The sequence below is a fragment of the Rhopalosiphum padi genome, chromosome 1 (assembly GCF_020882245.1).
Source record: "Rhopalosiphum padi isolate XX-2018 chromosome 1, ASM2088224v1, whole genome shotgun sequence".
In the NCBI taxonomy this organism is placed as follows: Eukaryota; Metazoa; Arthropoda; class Insecta; order Hemiptera; family Aphididae; genus Rhopalosiphum; species Rhopalosiphum padi.
In genome coordinates, this window is record NC_083597.1 from 6,252,475 (window position 1) to 6,271,393 (window position 18,919).

The 18,919-nt window shown below is 33.8% G+C and overlaps 1 protein-coding gene across 4 annotated transcripts in view; it reads left to right on the top strand.

The window, feature by feature from the left end:
• LOC132919982 (zinc finger protein 1) overlaps positions 1–18,919 on the top strand; it is a 167,491-nt gene that overhangs the window by 136,671 nt on the left and 11,901 nt on the right. Inside the window, exon 1 of one of the 4 annotated variants that reach the window (XM_060981976.1) lies at positions 7,915–8,343. The exons of 2 other annotated variants lie outside the window; for them this stretch is intronic. In XM_060981976.1, coding sequence (XP_060837959.1) covers positions 8,214–8,343 — 130 coding nt within the window. In that variant the 5' untranslated portion in view covers positions 7,915–8,213. Of the gene's footprint in view, positions 1–7,914; positions 8,344–16,134; positions 16,478–18,919 lie in introns of those variants that run through there. One more of the 4 variants, XM_060981985.1, reaches the window with a different exon arrangement.

An 18,919-nucleotide genomic window follows, 5' to 3' on the forward strand; every position in this document is an offset into this window, starting at 1 on the left:
ACTTATATAACATATAATTGACGTTCCCCTCTATGTGCTCATACTGATTTCTATTCTTTCATCCTCGTCAACTAATAAACAATAATATATAATACATAAATATTAAATATCTATGTATATACTTTGTGCAATTATTAGTATTTTTCTTGATTTTTTCTCTTCTATTGTAAGTATAAAAAAATAATACATTTTTTTTATATATTTTATGTATTATATTATGTCTATTATAAATACTAATATAGAGTCGCTATATATACTGTCCTAAGTTACTTGTTCTTTTGGTTTGGCTTATATTCTTTATATGTTATAATATAATTATTCTTCTCGAATACCTCATTTCCTTACTGTGCATGTCATGTAGTCAAATTCAAAAACTAAATTCTGTGAAAATTAATACTATATCATAATAATGTAGTTACGCAATTGCCGGGTGTCTTCGGCGCAGGAAAAGACAGTGGTGCAATTCATGTGGTATAGTTAGTGATGGAAGAGGAGGGAGGTGAATGTCGACGATTTTAACGCCTCCGGGAAAACGGTTTACGGTGCGGTACGCTATAAAGCGTCGCTGCCGCGTATATATTGTCGTATAACCGTTATAGCGGCGGCAAAGCCGATAGCACACTGCAGTGGCGTCTTCGTGTGAGTGCGTGCGTGTGTACAGCAGCGACCGTTCACATAAATAAAAATGGAACGGATGAAAACAAAAAAAAATAGCAAAGTTCAAAATTGAACGTCCGTTGAGATAAAATGAAGAAAAATGGTCCGCTGGTGAAATCGGACGATAAAAATAACCGTGTTAGACGTGACGGCCACGGGCTATAAAGTCTCGTGGGACGTGAATCTGTGCGTATATCGGCAAACGTCCCCTGGCGGCGGCGGTAGCGGGCGCGGGCGAAGAAAGCAGGAACAGGAAAAAAAACCGTTGTTTTAGGTCAGATATACAACACACGTCGTAACGGCGGGGGAGGTGCGCGCGCGTTGTAGGGATGAGACGCGGGAGCTGTAGCAGAGGAGAGCCATCGAAAAAACAACATAGTGCACGTTGTGTGCGGGGCAAAATAATAATAATAAAAAACCTAAGAAGAGATGCCCGCCTTGTATGATATATATATATATATCATATATAATATGGTCTTTTGCCGCGGAAATGACTATGGGCCAATACACCTTATCTCCTTGCCAGGGTGGCACGTCTCCTTATATATACATGTATACATATTATATTATTATTATTACACAATATAATAATTTAACGATCGCACACACCGTCCATCTTGTTCGTTTTGTATATTTGTAAATCTATATATATACATATATAAAGGTAAACGAATTGTAAGAAGTAAAAAGGGGTCTTTGGTTTATTCAAAGGATTTCCTCAACGGCACGTTGATATAACATTTGCATACCACGCCAGTCGAAAAATTAAAACAGTTCATCTGCCGCCGCGCGAACCCGAACGAAAAAGCGTATATATTATTATAATAATTATTAATTTTATCGATCGAGGTGGTTTAGTTCTCTTCTTTTCTCTTCTCCGATATTCTTGTTTTCTTGCGTACATTTTTCTTTTATTATAATATGTTCGCGAAATTAATAAACGTGGATACGACGACGACGGCAACGTGTATACGCGGCAAAAGGCGAAGTGCGGGATTAAAAAAAATGTATATTTATACCGAGAAGCGATCGCCTGAGGGTTGTGCAATCAAGGTGTCTTTTGTGCAATGTCCGCCAAATCTCAACCATAGCTTTGACGCCTTTGTTTTACCTATTCAAAAAAAAAAAAAAAAAATACGACCAAATGAAGCGCTCGTTTCTTTATCATTTTTTCCCTATTTTTTGCGTATTGTATGTCTTGCAGCTCTCTTATTTCTTTTAAAAATATTTTTCCGCACATAACATTTTGCTGAGGATTATATGGCTGCACTAGAAAAATATATGATCAAAGGATTTCACGAATCAAAATGTGACGAGAAATATATAATTTCAATCAAAAATTGTATAAAAAAAACGTATATATATTTAAGTGCGTGTTATTAGTGCGTTGGAAATTTTCGTTTCTGTCCGTGCGATTTATATTTGATTTCAACCGCGGTCGAGATATGCATGTATAATTTATATTATGTATTTTTGCCATTTTTTTAAGCAGTTCGTTATCGTTTGTTTTAAATTCGAACGAATATACCGCCGCGAGCCGTTTTACATTTTCAACCACAGCCGTCTGTAGTCCGGACTACAGAAAAACGTACGCGGTTTCATAACTGTTGCGAGTTGGTGTAACATATTATACACGATATTCTGGCCAATTAATTGTAACAATAACACGGTATACCCACTCTCCCATTAAAAAAAAATTTGCGAGCCTTTGCTGATGCAGTGTTTACAACAATATAATAATATAGTCGTCGACTTTGTCGCCTAAAAAATCTTTTTCTGGAATAGGAGTAGGTACAAGCATCGCAGAAACAGCTGAGTCGTTACTGGACTATATCATATAATAATACATTTATACACAGTGACTCGACCTGCAAGCTGCAGCGTGCTTGGAATACTAAGAGAAAGTCCGGTGGAAAGCGCGGACACGTATACCTACATCCGCGGGGGCTTAAAATCCCCGAGGGATAGATACGCTCGCGCGGAGCAGGTCTCGCGCAGACATAATAATAATTATTATTATAATATCAGCGCAATTGGATATCTCGCATGTAGTATATATATATTATATATCGTAATAAATCCGGCAGTAATAAAACAACAAAGTTTTTGCCGCCGCGTGTTTATTTTGCCCATATAATATATACATAACAAAAAGCACGCGGCATGATGGTACATATTATATATATATATATATATATATATATATATATAATTTAATATATACATATACACGCCACTCGGTTCGACCTTTATTTACATTATTGTTTCCGCGCTTACCATCTATCTGTGTGGTACAATATTATTACTATATGGTATATATACCTAACCTTCTTCGCAACGGGCTGACGCGAAACGGCACGCGTATATATATATATATATAGCGGCGTTTCGGCGCATAAATATCCATCTTTTATTAACGAAAACCACTTCCGGTGGCGATACCTCCACCTCACCACTCATCAGATTCCACCTCATAATAACACCGTGTGTTTTATATATATTATACGTTTTAATCTGCATTTATTTCGCGGTGTTTTCCTTTCACGCGAATATAAACCTATTCTGCACCACCTCTCTCGGCCTGCACGCCGCCATACTATACCGCTGCCGCTTTTCCTTCGAGTCGTTTTGAATATTATAATTTATAATAATAATAATAATAAAATTGTGTATACACTATATTATTACACGACACATCGCGGCGTCGGCGCGTCTGTTCGAAATATTATTATTATCATCGTCATTATTATTGTGGTTGTTGCGGTCGCGACCGACGATGATGAATGGTGACGAGTAATAATATTTATTACGTATATATAATATTATTATGATGTCGACACGAGAGGTGAGAGAGACGGTTTTTGTTGTTCGCCCGCACCGCGCTTCGCGTCGAATTAATATCAGCCGACGAGATCATCGCCGTCGTGTTTCGTATAGTCAGTTTTTCGCCGCACAGTTTTCTTTTATTATATAATATATACGACAGTTGTACCGTTGCCGTATGACGACAAGGAATTATTGTATTATCCTTTTTCACGCGCGCTCGTTTGTCGGCTCTCCCGTCACCACTGTCACCGCGCGCCACCAACTCCGTCACCGTCGTCGTCGTCGTCGTCGTTGTGATTAATAACGCACACCTTTTTCGACAATTAATCGCCACCCCCCCCACCAACCCCTTTTAACCGCCGCCGCTGCCATTCAATGCCGTATACGCTCTCTCTCACTCTCTCTCTTTTCGAGAGCGTCATTGGCGGTTCGGCCGGAGCTCGATCCGCCGTCATCGAGTCACTTCGCTCATTCTTTTCACCTCGCGGCGGCCGGAGAAAAACTACGCCTCGTGACGGCCGGGTCAGTGACGATGACGAGACGACGGCGACGTTTCCTGCACGTCGCCGTGTCCCGCCGAAAGAAGGGTGCAGCGGCGACGGCAACGGTATTATTATACGCGCGCGCATGAATCATCGCCCCGTCCGTACTTTCCGCCCGGCCCGCCGCCGACCCCTCCCCCGACACCGGCATAATTTTGTTTTACGGTTGACAAAACGATTAATCGTTTATATAGACACACACGCGCACTCACGCACGCATGCAAAACGGTAGGAGGGGGACAACCGTGTGTGTATATATACGTGTATACGCGCGTATTATAATATATTATTATTATTATTATTATATGTGTATACGAGCGGACGACGAGGAGACCCTCCGAAAAGAGGAAGGGTTATTGGCCGCGGTCGTATTTTTTTAAGTTCACTGCCGCCACGGACATTATAACAAATATAATATATCATATAGGTGCGCGCACATTATATATATATATATATTATGTAGCTAGGGTACGTTAACGAGAAGTAAATGGCCAAAGGGATACGATTTTTTTCACTGCGGTCGTCGTTATTGTACACATTATAGAAATCGATGATATTATAATTATATCGAAAACATACATTGCAAACACAACCGGTAAATTTACTACCTATATAGGTATACCGAAATCGATTACAATTTCATCAATCTAACTATCTATACTATAATATGAAAAGTACGATTTAATATATCTTGTTATTTCATACGTCGGAGAAGACAATATCTCTTATTTATTTTACATTATTCATTTTCGTAAAAAGTATACAAAAAAGGATATTGACAAAAAATTCAATGTAATAACAAAAAATGTTTTAATTATCCGCATATTAATAATTTAGGCACTAATTTAAATAATCGTTTATTACATTTATGTGGGTCACTTATATTCACTATCACCACATCATCACGCATTCACGCTATCTTTCTAAATTAATTTATGTACTTTATGCAACTACGTAACACCATTAATTAAAATATTTTTAAGTTTCCAATTCCAATTAAAACAATTAATTAACTATGAATCAAATATATATTACTGATAGGTGATGGTTTAGCCACCATTAATTTATTAGACTTATTGACTTTCTGTAGTATACCTGCATATCCATATATATAAACCAATATTGTATTTTAAAATAATTTCAACTATAATATAATATTATGTTGCAGCAGATGGGTTTAATTTTGTTCAAATTCTAAGTCGTCGCATCGTCGTCCGGTATATGATGTATATTATATATACAATATACATATTATACAGTATCCCGGACGATAATAATATAATTAATTTAATAGATTCTACGGGGTGGTTTTATTTTTTTACATTCTTCAAATACATATATATATATTTATATATAGACTTTGAATAAAGAAAAAGGAAACCAAAAAAGATATCTATCGCCGCCGTGCTCCTAGCGCATATATACAGATATATGTGTGTACGACGTACATACACTGCACATATAAAAGAGGTCCAATTTTCCGAATGATTGTCGTGCGCGCCCATTGTGCGGTATATTGTACGTGCATTTGTGTGCGTATATATATATATATATATATATATACATATACGCCATACAGTTTTTACATCCGGTTTTTATCTCCGATCGCGCTCTTTCGTGTATATTACTGTGGCGGTGTCGTATACATGTACGCGGAGTGAAATCGTCCTAGAGATCACCGCGACAGATACCGTGGTCCACGACAACGATCTCGCAAAATAATAATATGTAAAAAGGGATTTTTCCCGTACACACCACCCGGTTACACGCTCACATACACGAACGCAAACACGCGAGTCTTCTTTTCGTACAAAAACGTATTAAATAATATATATATATATATATATCGGTTGAAGGTTTTTAATATAATTGCATTAGCCGACATTATATTACGAGGAAAAAAGTCGTCACCGCATCTCCTCTCCTGCAGCACGCGTGTCAGTAAAAGTATTATAATATTTATACTTATACATATTATTATTAATATATAATACGTATATAATGTCCGCACCGGATCATATTATTATATTTCCCGGACCTAAGCCGACGATATATACACGTATTTATTATTATTATGATCGTCGTCATTATATTGTACAGTTGCTAGCCCGAGGGACAAAAACCGTATAGACATATAAATATATACATTATATATACGTGTGTGTATATAATATTATCCATGCGATATATTTATGTAATATACTCGTATGTATGTAAAAGCATTTTTCATTTTTCAAACACACCTCTATATAGTCCGTCTGCTAAACAAGACGCAATTGAGACGATCATGACGTATGTATAATACGAGTATATATATTTTAATGTTATTAAACATTATTAAATTGAGAAATTGAACGTAGATTACTCAGTGTTTTAAAAGATTAATAAAATGTACTGTATTCTATATAATAGGTATTCGACGCGAACGGGAATCGGGTCTATGACAATAGGACAATCATTCCGCTGATTGTAATAATCTTATCAAATTTAATCACTACGACGATGATGACAAAATGTACCCATTAAAAAAAAATATACAACCTATATGTCGACGTCGGAATGTTTTTTACAATGAGGTTCTTCTACGAATACCTAAATAATCAAAAATCAGAACTGTAGTTTGTATGAGTCATCTCTCATTAACATTATATTATCCATTAGGTATTCTCTTATAAATTTATTTATATTTAGAATTTAGATTATTCTGATTCATAACTGTTTATTTTACCTATACACTGCAATAACGAACGTGTGTCGACTGTTGACCGATTTAAACTTTTTTCACGCACTTAAATGTCTATAATATAGTCATAACGTTTTTTATTCGTGTAAAATATATAAACGTATAGAAGTATAATATAAAACAGCGTTGTTTTTATTTGCGTGCATTTTGCGTTAAAAATCATCTAAAACGCAACGTTAACGAGTACCTAAATTTAAGATGGCATCATAAATAGTAAATATGACGTCAATTCGCTTGTTTACCGAATTATATTCTTATATTCACATTTCTAACGCGTACGGTGTATATAGAATAAAAACCATTTCAAAAACTCCTGTTTCTATGCATGGCGCAAAATAAACATTACGTTTTTACCGTTTTTTAACAGCTAAGTGTACGTATGTGATTATTAACAACGTCGCTCATTCGGTAGTATAGTACATGTATGTTATACATTTGTATAATGTGTGTACAATTTATATATTTATATAGCTATTAAAAGGTCGGCAATCTTGTCACGAACTAATTGGCCCACTATCATACACCATTACAGCTGCACTATTCGTCGGGTCATTTAAATAAGAGTTGGCTCCGTTTTGCCAGAGCTCGGCACATGTCATACAAACCTAAAAAGTACCTGTAGGTAAAGTACCCGAGGTAAAAATCAAAATTGCATTATTTTCTCTGCGTCACTACGTGCGAGACCTTCGCGCGTACGCCCGCCGTCTCAGTATATTATAGCAAGTCGCGCGGCCACTTGTTATGAGACTCGCGCGCCCGCGAATAATATGACGATCGCGTCGATCACGGCCGCAGACGACAATATAATGATAACAACGACGACGACGACGACGACGACGACGATGATGACGATAATAATAATTATAATTATCCGCGTCTGCGGGCGGCCACCGTCGCCAGCGAAGAAGAAGATCCGTCGCCGACGGACAGGAGGCGGCGGCCGGGATGTTATATGGGAGGCGGCCGCCCCAAAAGCGCCGCGCACCGTACTTACCGCTACCGCCGCCGCCCCGCGCTTCAAGAGTGATCGGCGTCGGTCGGCGGGGCTCGGGGCCAGGCGGCCGCTGCCGCCGGTGACGCGTGCGTGCGGCGGCACGGATCGCCGACGGTGGCGGCGGCGGGCGTAGGCGCGGGCTCGTCGAATTTTGCCCGCCAGTATGCCGCCATGCTTTGCGCTTGACGCCCGCGACCAGCAGTAGTCCGGACGCAACCGTCACGCCAAGCCGACGACTCCACTCCTGCAACAGTCGCACTTGCGTCGTCTGTCCGCCACTATCACATCACCAGCAGCCGCCCGCGCGTTAAATACCGTTCAACACGTCGATTCGGTGTCCTGCCAAAAATAATTCGCTTTTTTTCCATCACATCGGCGACGTTATTCGTAATTACACTATATCGGCTTGCTCGTTATCTGTCACTCTCGCGCGCGCACGCTGCACCCGATCATGTATTCCGCTGGAGCCGCCGCCGCCGCGGCCGCAGCTGCAGCGGCCACAGGCGGGGCCAACGGATCACTTTTCGACAGCAGCTACTCGTACCGTCTGTGGTGTCTGGCCAACGTGTGGAGCTGCAATCGTAAGTCTGCACAACAGTATATTAAAATATCTACTATATAATTTTAATATTATTTATAATATATTATACGATATATACCTATTATACCCTTATGGTTATGGCTCTATTATATTGTACTTACCTATATATTTCTTTCGAATATAGCAACCATTCGGTGGTTGTATGATTCAGTCTTATTCGCGCTATATATACATTTTTTGAAATCCTATAATTCTACGGTGTCTTCGCCTATAGTTAATGTCTAATCTATTTTCAGACAAAAAAAAATCTATAGTGATTGTTTTACCTCTTATTCGTAATACGTATATTATGCATCTTATTGTATACGGTCGTGCCATCGTTAGCACTTGGGATTAGTCTCACTATCTTAAAATACATACACGCGGCCTTGTACACACCAACTGCAGTTATTTTTTATTCGAAATTATATCGTATTAAATTTTCTTAAAATTACTTACAGCGATTCAATAATTTACAAATCTTCCTGTACTTACATGTCTTGATTAATTGTGTTCAAAAATAAAGTGTGTACATGCAATATTATTATTATTAGATCATAAATCATAATCGTAATGTAAAGATTATGAAAATTAAACTTCTAAATATATTATGAGTTGCTATTACAATTACATGAACATATTATTATGTATATATTTATACGCGATGTTTATTTTTATCGCAAGTATGATAAAATAATACCTATTTCATGTGAAAAAAGTTGATTCCCTTTCTATAGCGAGATAGGGTATACTGTTATCTAATAAATAAGAAATCAAAATGGGAAATCCTTAATTTTTGGAGATGCTATTTAATAGTATCAATTTGTAGAGTTGTTTTAAATAGACACTCAACGGTTATCTATAGTCACGAAATTGAATGAATGTAAAATAAAAAACAATTTTACTTCGTTTAAGTGATAACCTGCTATTCAATTATTACTAATATAATAAACATTTACAAAATAAAATATTTATTAAAAAGATGATGTACATAATAATATATATATAAATATATTGTATTCATAAAAAATCTTTATTTTAGAAATAATTCTTTTTACAACAAATAAATGCATAAAACAATTATCGTTTTTCACGTTTGATGTTTGCTCCCCTTTGGCATTTTTTACATACCATGCAATAAAATATACATTTGTCACGGACATCGCACAAATCAAACGTGTCGGTGTGTGTCAATTGATATCCTATTTTTAATATAAACACGTTTATACGCGTATTTTATAACGTTTATACCGTATTTTATACTATATACTTTACGTATATTATGTATATGTAGTTTTTTATAGTAACAATTTTTTCTATAATTATTTTTTTTCGATTTAGGTGTTCGAGGTAATACTTACTTCCAAAAACTGCAGTTAAAACAATAATATAATAATAATATTTTTGTTTATTCTATTATATTAATGCCGTTTTCCATAATAATAATATTATTATAACGTAGTAGGTTTAAGGTACCGAAACGTAAAAATATGTATATATCAAAATAAATATGATAGTGTATAATACTATCTATATACGATATACGTAGGTTTAACGTGAGAAATAATATCCAAACGAATTTGATATAACAATAATTATAATTAAAATACCTATGCTAATTTGTCATGGGTAATTTGTGTGTTTTTTGTATTTTTAATTGATTTATTTACTTAAGTTCATACTTTAATACTGAAGTAATGAAAATAAATTTAATAAAATACAATTTTATCGTTTTATAGCATTATTAGTTATTATTATCTTTTTTTTTTTTGATAACATTTTACGTATTTCATTGCTGATAGGTTGTATATAGGGAAAAAATCGTCAACTAAATCATTAAAAAAATAATAATTATTGTCGGTAAATTATAATGACAGATAAACGATTCTATACTTTGGGTCTGCGTGTACACGTAAATTTATATAAATACATGTATAACAATAAAATTACGTTACGTATAATATATAATATATATGTATTATACATAGTAAAAGAGCACCCGCACAATCAAAAGGTTATGGGACCTTTCTTTAAATACGACATTGCCTTTATCGCAAAAACGAACTAATCAATTTAATCAGAACATAAAAATTAATACGTACACGTATATATATATATAAGTTGTCCATAGATGAGTTTATTACATGTTCACGTTTTCTCTGAAAGAAAAAAATTAACAATACCTGGTATTATATCGTGTCCCGTTTACCTTATTAAAAAAGCGATCTAGGTCTAATTAAATGTAGAAATGTCGAATACATATGTAGTACTTAATAAAATATAATACAACGTTCTAATCTTATCGTTAGTTCTTCAGTGAGGAATTATCCTTATAACATTCGTTCTCATTTATTTATATACAATAAACAGACTGCGTTGGACGCCGTCATCCCTTTTTCGCCACACACGTGGTCCAAACATTATTTTACATTATACTCACGTTTAAAATTATTGTCGACATTATAGAAAATGTGTACATTTAATACAATATTGTGGTGAAAAAAAATCACCGTCGGAGTATACGTACATAATATAATATATATATTATAAATCGACGTGACAGAGAACAATGACTGCGTCTTATAATTAGATAACGTAAATATGACTAAATAACATTATAATATATCAGCTGATTTCTAAGATTGTGTATACATAATATAGTATATTATGCCGTATAGATCTTATTTAGGTGCACATACACATCACATACACACACACAAAACCGTAGTTTTTCAATGCATGTTCCATTTTAATATCTATAATATTATGTGTATACAAATTCTGTTAGTAAACAGTATATATTATATTATAATAATGTTACACATAACACATTATATTATTATATATATTGTATAGTCATTATATGTGTCTCTATCATCCGTATATATAACACCACGCGTCCCGTGATGATTTCCTTTTGGTCGGACCACCGCCACCGTATATATTAGCGGCTATTGGATTATTCCATTGAGCTCCGTTGTTATTATTCTATATTATAATATTATTATTTCTCTTGCACAATGGTCAATTATTGTGTGGTATAGTTGTTTTTTTTCTCCTAAAAAAAAAATAAAACCCGCTGTTGTGTGTTATTTCTTCTGAAAAGCGCCGCGGCCGAGAGTACACACTTTTATAACGTTTTATATTAGTATACGAATTATAAACAAATTGCGGTCGATACAGAATATAAAAAGAAAACTATGGACGCTTCGTTAAATGTTGTATAGTAATGTATACTTATATGGGCATCGTCGGATCTTCGCAAATCTAATACCTACATATATTATAATATGATGTGGTATATATTCACCCACACCAATTACTTCTTTAGTATATTATACGGTATAGTTTCTAGTAATAACTATAGTAGTACCTACTTAACTATACTAATAGTATTAACTAATATACGGAGTGATTCAGTGATCGATTTAACGTAAGATATACTCATTAAATTGAGAATGACTGCACATTTGTGACGTGAAAGTCTTACGTTGTGTCGATCATCTCGTATAATATAGATACTAGATAGGTATAATTGTATATATAAAAATGTTTCGAAAATTATAGGTCGATAAATTAATATAATATTATACACGATTGACAACAGGATGTTTTTTTAATCATAATAATAATTGATGCATTAACCTTTAGGACAATATAAATGTGTTCAAAATCAATGATAATAACGATCATTAAGTCGCATAGATTCCATTATAATATATGTATTTTATAATAACTGTGTTTGATGGCCGATATTAACTTCATATCATATCAATTCACCATTTTTCGTCGGATTTAATTTGGAAACAAATGTATGTATCATACTCACATCATTGTGCGTTTACATAGATAATATATTATATAGGTAATATAAGTACTATATAGTACACAGTATACCATATATATATATATATATATGGGCATTATTTTATAATAAATATAATCTTCAATAGAATATCAATCTTAGTATACCGCCGTTTAATATATATATATATATATATATAAGCGTATGTATCTATTGCATTACAATAGTTCATATAGCCATCAAATTATATGACCATGTTAATATATATCGTGTTTTATAGTCCTCCAAAATAACAGAATACGTATTTTAATTTTTCATTGTATACGCCTCGGTATACTCATACTGACCTCGAATTTTTTTTTTAGATATGTAATACTTATTGATAGTTTATTATTATTATGGGTTAGCACACGTTGTGTTGTATTATTATTTTCAATGTCTTTTTGGACGTTATCTTTTTACATAAAACTGTTATAAATGTTATAATCATATATAAGTAATGTATCATTATAAATTATGTAGTCTGCGAAAGTAATTAGCGTTGTGCTTTACCTTTTAGAACAATTTTCAAAGATTTCCACATTTTCTATCCGAGCAAGAACATAAAATTAATATATTTCAAATTTAAAACAAAATAAAACATGTATGTTAGAAGTTAAAATTAGAATACGAATTTAATTAGAATAACATAACAAAAATTAAAAAATATAATATTTTGTAGGTATAAGAATTGTGCGGTATATTTTATAAAAATTAAAAACACTTAAAATAAAATATACCTATACAAACTACGAACTATAAAATTCTCATATACATAATATGTATAAAAATATTTATAGATAAGATGTATATTGAAAAATGTCATAACACTCATAATTTACAAAATATAGAATATCTATTAATAAAACACAATACACGTCATAAGTATTATACACGTATAATAAAATTATGAAATGAAGAATAAAAATAAATCCTTGCTGATAATATACACAGCAGGTAGTCCCCCAGAACCATTAAACTATTATAACATTATCTGCAAACTGGCCTATATATAAAGAATTTAATATTATGATGTATAAATTAAGTATAATATAACAATATATTACGATGCGAGCTCGCGATCGTCGCGCGTGTAATAATAATAATTGTCGCGCAATTGGTCTGCGTCGACCCTAATGTTTTTCGATATTTTTATTTCTTTTTATTGAAAAGGGTCCCTCGACATACATGTACGTACGTACTCGAGTATACTTTAAAATAATATGTAAATATCGTATAATACGGGCGGCGCGCGTATTTCATAAGGATAGTATATTTTTTTTCCCCATATATATGTATGGCTACATTGCCACCAGGGGAGGTCAATTGATATTTGACTTTCTTCGGTCCGACTATAAATATTGTTGTATACGTACGGTCGGGACGACGAAAATTAAAACGCTGATTATCATAAACAATTATAAACACACGCGCGCTCGCGCGGAGTAACTAATGTTTGGTATTAATAATGATAGTAATAATGATGGAGTTTACTGTGTATAACGTGTATGTGCGCGTACTTTGTGTATGCGTATAACGCGACTTGGCCAATTAACCGTGCGGCCCGCAAAGGTTAATTGATGCGGGAACGGCGGCCGAGACGTTCAATTGACCCGCTGGCGCGAAACGATTATTTATCGTTGCTCACATACGCACACGCGCTCGACGTCGACTACGACAATACACATAAATAAATTATAATGGCGTATATTAAAATAATATAAAATATAATATATTATACATATTGTCTGTGAAGAAGCTGCAATACGTACCTCACAAGTAGATAGATGTATTATATAGGTATTTATATATACCTATATTTAAATAAAAAAGCGGGAAAGTAAAAACTAACTGCTCTATAGTTATATAGGTATAGGTACCACAGACCTACAGTAAGTGTTGAGTGAACCTTGTCATTGATTGAGTCTCTGAAATGGATGTGCTAAAATATATGAATTTAATGAATCATCGTGTACAAAAAAAGATTCTGAGCAGATACGGATAACCATTGTTATTAAAGAATTAAGTATTTCAATAATAATAATAATTTTTTAACAAATATTCCGATTTTTTCTTTTTATAATTCTGAATTACTAGGTTAAGTTACAATTACTGGGAATTTCATTTGTCTTCTATAAAAAGTGTTTTCAGACACGAAAATATAAAAATAAATACCCGTCATTATAAAATCTATACCTACATTTATATCGCTCCGCTCAGAATTTCAAATCGATTTTATCAGATATTTTTAGATAATATTTATATATTTTTTATTGGTGAATGGTGTACATCATAATTTTCGGGAAAAGTGTTGTAATATATTGTAAACAATTATTATGATTTAGCTCATTATTTCCAAAGTAAATATAAACTTAAAAATTAAAAGTAATTCATATCAAATATCACTGTGACTGAAAGAATTATTTTCCACAGTGATAATTTTGACATATGCTTTATTTAGACGTATAAATGTCCTAAATTTTCAAAAAATTCTCTTTCTTGACTTGAGATGAACGATAGATTCAGGCGTACCTATCTATATATATGTATATGTATACCGTATACAGTACCTACTTTTTATTTATCATGTAATATATATTATTAGGTATACGTTTATGTTCTATTCATAACGTGTGTGCGTGGCATAAATAAAATGTATTTCGCGTGCGTGCAGCTACTGCCGTGGCGTCACATCGACCGCATCGGTAGCGTATTTTGCGCGCGCGCTGGCGAAAATGTATTCGGCACAGGTGAGCCGTCCAATAGGCGGCTCGGGAACGTCCCACCTGGGCGCCGCGGGCAGGTAGACACTCAACGCGGGCGCTCCATTGTACACGCCCACCTGTGTTGGCGGTGCTGCAACGCGCACACCTGCGCACCGCTCGGCGCGAATACATTCTTGTCGTCCGTTTCCCCTTTCCAACCCCCCTCCCACTAACACCATCGAAAGTCCGCTTATATAATATTATATATGCCGTCGAAAAAACTCGCACGTCCCTGTTTATTTATCGCAGCCCCGCCCCTGGAAAATTGGCAGTTTTATTAAACCTACAATGTGTGTAAGTTGATCGAAATAATACTCGATCAAACGGGCGTCGAAATTATTTTTATTTCACATAATATCGATCGAAAAACTCGAACAAGAATTTCTCATATAGGTGTATTATAATTTATAAGTATATTTTTGATATCGCATAATTCGCAGAATTTCGAAATATTTATGTACATATTATGTTATATAATATTGTGTAAGTATTATACTTAGGAAAGTACCTAGAGACGCGCTTGGTGGATTCTGCAGTCATGATGTAGAGAGAAAATCTTCTCTACATCATGACTGCAGCTGGTATATATAGGTATAGGCGTGAGTATAATATATTTATTATATCACGATATTTGCAATATCGACCTTTATTCGTCAACGGTCGCAATCGTTGTAGCATATAGGTATATAATATGTTATATATATATTATGTACCTATACTATGGAAAATATACGGTCGGGCGTTGACGACGACTACGACGCGAGATTGCTCGCAAAGCCCGTCCGTGCACCCGCTACCACCCACATTAACCCATATATATAGCGATAGATATATTATCTCTGTCGAGGCACCGACGGCGGCGGCGACGGCCACCGATCGATTTTCGGCCCTCTGCTCCCCCCCACCGATACTCGACCCCCCACCGACCCCCACGCAATCACCAAGTGTCGGGCGACGGCGATGGTATATTTATATATATATATATTATAATATAAAAGGAGGCGGAGGGAACGATACGGGAAAAAATACATATTACATTTTATATATGTATATATATACCTAACCACCCGGTCGCTATCGTGCGTGTGCGTGTAAGTGTACGTACTACGTGTGCTGGTGCGTGTGCGTGTGTGTGCGTGTGCGGTGTGCCGGCACTGCGCTCCTAGGATCATCATTTCGTACCTGCCGACCGTCCGGTACGCACGTCCCTTTCCGTTTTGTATACCTATGCACCGCGCTCAGGACCGGAACGTATATGCACAGCAGTCAGTCATCGGGTAGATGTCGAGTCCGACTGTCGTTTTGAATTTCGTTTGTACACCTGCAGCCCGTGCACGGTCGAGCTAATTTTTTTGTATGAAAAAACAATTTTAAATCGTGTCCGTTTGGAATTTTTTTCTCGTGCGCGCACTCTACTATCTATATTGCACTGTTCGGCCTGGTACTCGTAAAATTCGTCGTCATGTATACGGCCGCACAAGTCATCGGTCTGTTCCAAAACGCCTTTCCCTACGGCAACTATGCACGTAAGTTATCATATAACTATATCGTATTATAATATAATATGTAATAATATTGTACTACAGATTTCATATATCTATTATAGGAAGATTATTATCATATCATAATAATTGTTATTACATTTTCTACGTAGAATACGTATCTCTATATACGCCGCGATGCGTCGTTTGTATATTATTATATAGATCGTCATTAAATTAAAGTTTTTAATTTTTTTTTTATCGGTGCATTTATATACAATATATATATATACTCTCAATATCGATGTTATATTTATTTTAATGTATACATTTACTTTTCAATATTGTTTTGTTGACGTTTATCTGACGACGCTAAAATTTTAATCGCCGACGCGTCCTCGTAAATCATGTAATCTAAATTTATACACTTTGAACGCACATATTTTTAATTAAAACTATATACTTGTACCTCGTAAAAACTTATACGTATACAGATACGTGCGTCTAACTGCTGTAGCAGCAAACCGCCAGTGGATATAAATTTAATTTACATCATAGTACTGTTAGTAGTAGCTGCAGTATACATATACACTATATATATATAGAGTATATAGGTGTATTTCAAGTTAGGTGTAATATATGTATTATGTATATTGGAATCGTTAACGTCAAAAGTCTGTAGATATTTAAATGTGGAAAATATTATTTAAAACGAATAGTAAATTATACTTTTAAATAAATTTAGCTATTTGCACGTTTTCATTTTTAGAATAAAATTACCCAAGTAATGATACTGTTTAGTAATGGTTTAAACACATATTGGCAAAACACTCGAGTTCCACGCAACATTATACACATATATCCTCCGCGCGTGTAATATTTATTGTAATGTGCAGTAAACTAAAAATAATATTTTTTCGATGAACACTATATAAATATATATACTTATATATTTAGGACGACTATATTACATGATTTTTGTCGTCATCTGTATATATATTGTTGGAAATAGAGTCCTTATGACCATATAGGCCATAGGGTATAGCTTGCTTACTTAATATAATAATGTATGCAAATAATTTATGCTTATAGATACCTATAAAAAATTAATAATATACATTATAGTATACAAATAATAAATATAATACGTATATACGTACTACCGATAATGAACCACTTACATGTAATAAGACCTTCGTATAGTATTTTTTTCTGTGTGCGATTTAACTGGAAACTTTTACGTGCAGGTTCCTTGGAATATCATCGTTATATAAAATTATGAATTCTTCGAACTGATAAAATTCATGTTTTATTTAACATATAGATGATATATTGCCCTCACCGGCGTTTATACATAAAAAAAATTAATGTCAATATCGATTGATTCCAATAATATAATATTGTGTTCCATTTAAGTTCACACTAAATATTTAGAAGTTTTAACTTACTTAAAATAATTATTTTCACATAATTTCACATTATTGAAAAAAAATACAGTTTGTTAACTTCCTTAGTTTTTATTTTTATTTTTTATCGCTAAATTAATTACTTTTTTAATTTTATACTTCGCTACAAAATATATTTGTTAGTATATTTTAATATATAAAAATCAAATTTTGAACTATCTATAAAGTCAATAAATTATAAGTATTTAAATAAGTTTAGATGGAAAGCGGTGTATAATATAGTGGAACAGGCAACAGCATCTTATTTTGATTGGTATAGGTACTCCGCTCATCAAATTTTAATAGATACTTTATGAGTAGGTACTTTGAGTCAATTATGTAAAAATAATATTTTTGAAATATATTATAATGAGTGTAGAAACTTAATACATGGACTCTATTATTAAATTATTCATTATATGTATAAATATAGAATGGACCTTTATCATTGTAACATTTTCTAACAAATTTTCCTGTTATTATTTATTTCAACTTAAAATGTGTTTTGCACACAAAATATACACACCGTCTACATACAGTACACCCGTTATAGGTTGTAAAATAAAATATGTAGTATAAATTATTCACACATATCAATGTATATTGTAATATGTACCTACGAATGATTCACGTATATATGACTGTGCTGTATATGACACGTATACGAAAGTGCGTATACCTATATAGGCTGTATATATAATAATCTATATAATTAAATGCGTGACTATAAAATTGGCGAATAATTGACATTATAATATATTATTTTTAACCGACGTAAATAATTTAGCTAAACACATGTTATACCTATAAACGTATTTAATATATAATATTATGTACCTATATTGGCTATATTAGGTAATAGGTATTATACATGGTATATAAAAATAATACTATACCTAATGGTATAGGTATATATTGTGCGTTATAATAATATGACGTGTATTTGTGGACCACACGATTTGCCAGATGCCGCGCAATAAACGTGTCCGAGAACTATATAATATATATATATATATAATATGTGTGTGTATGTGCGTTGAGA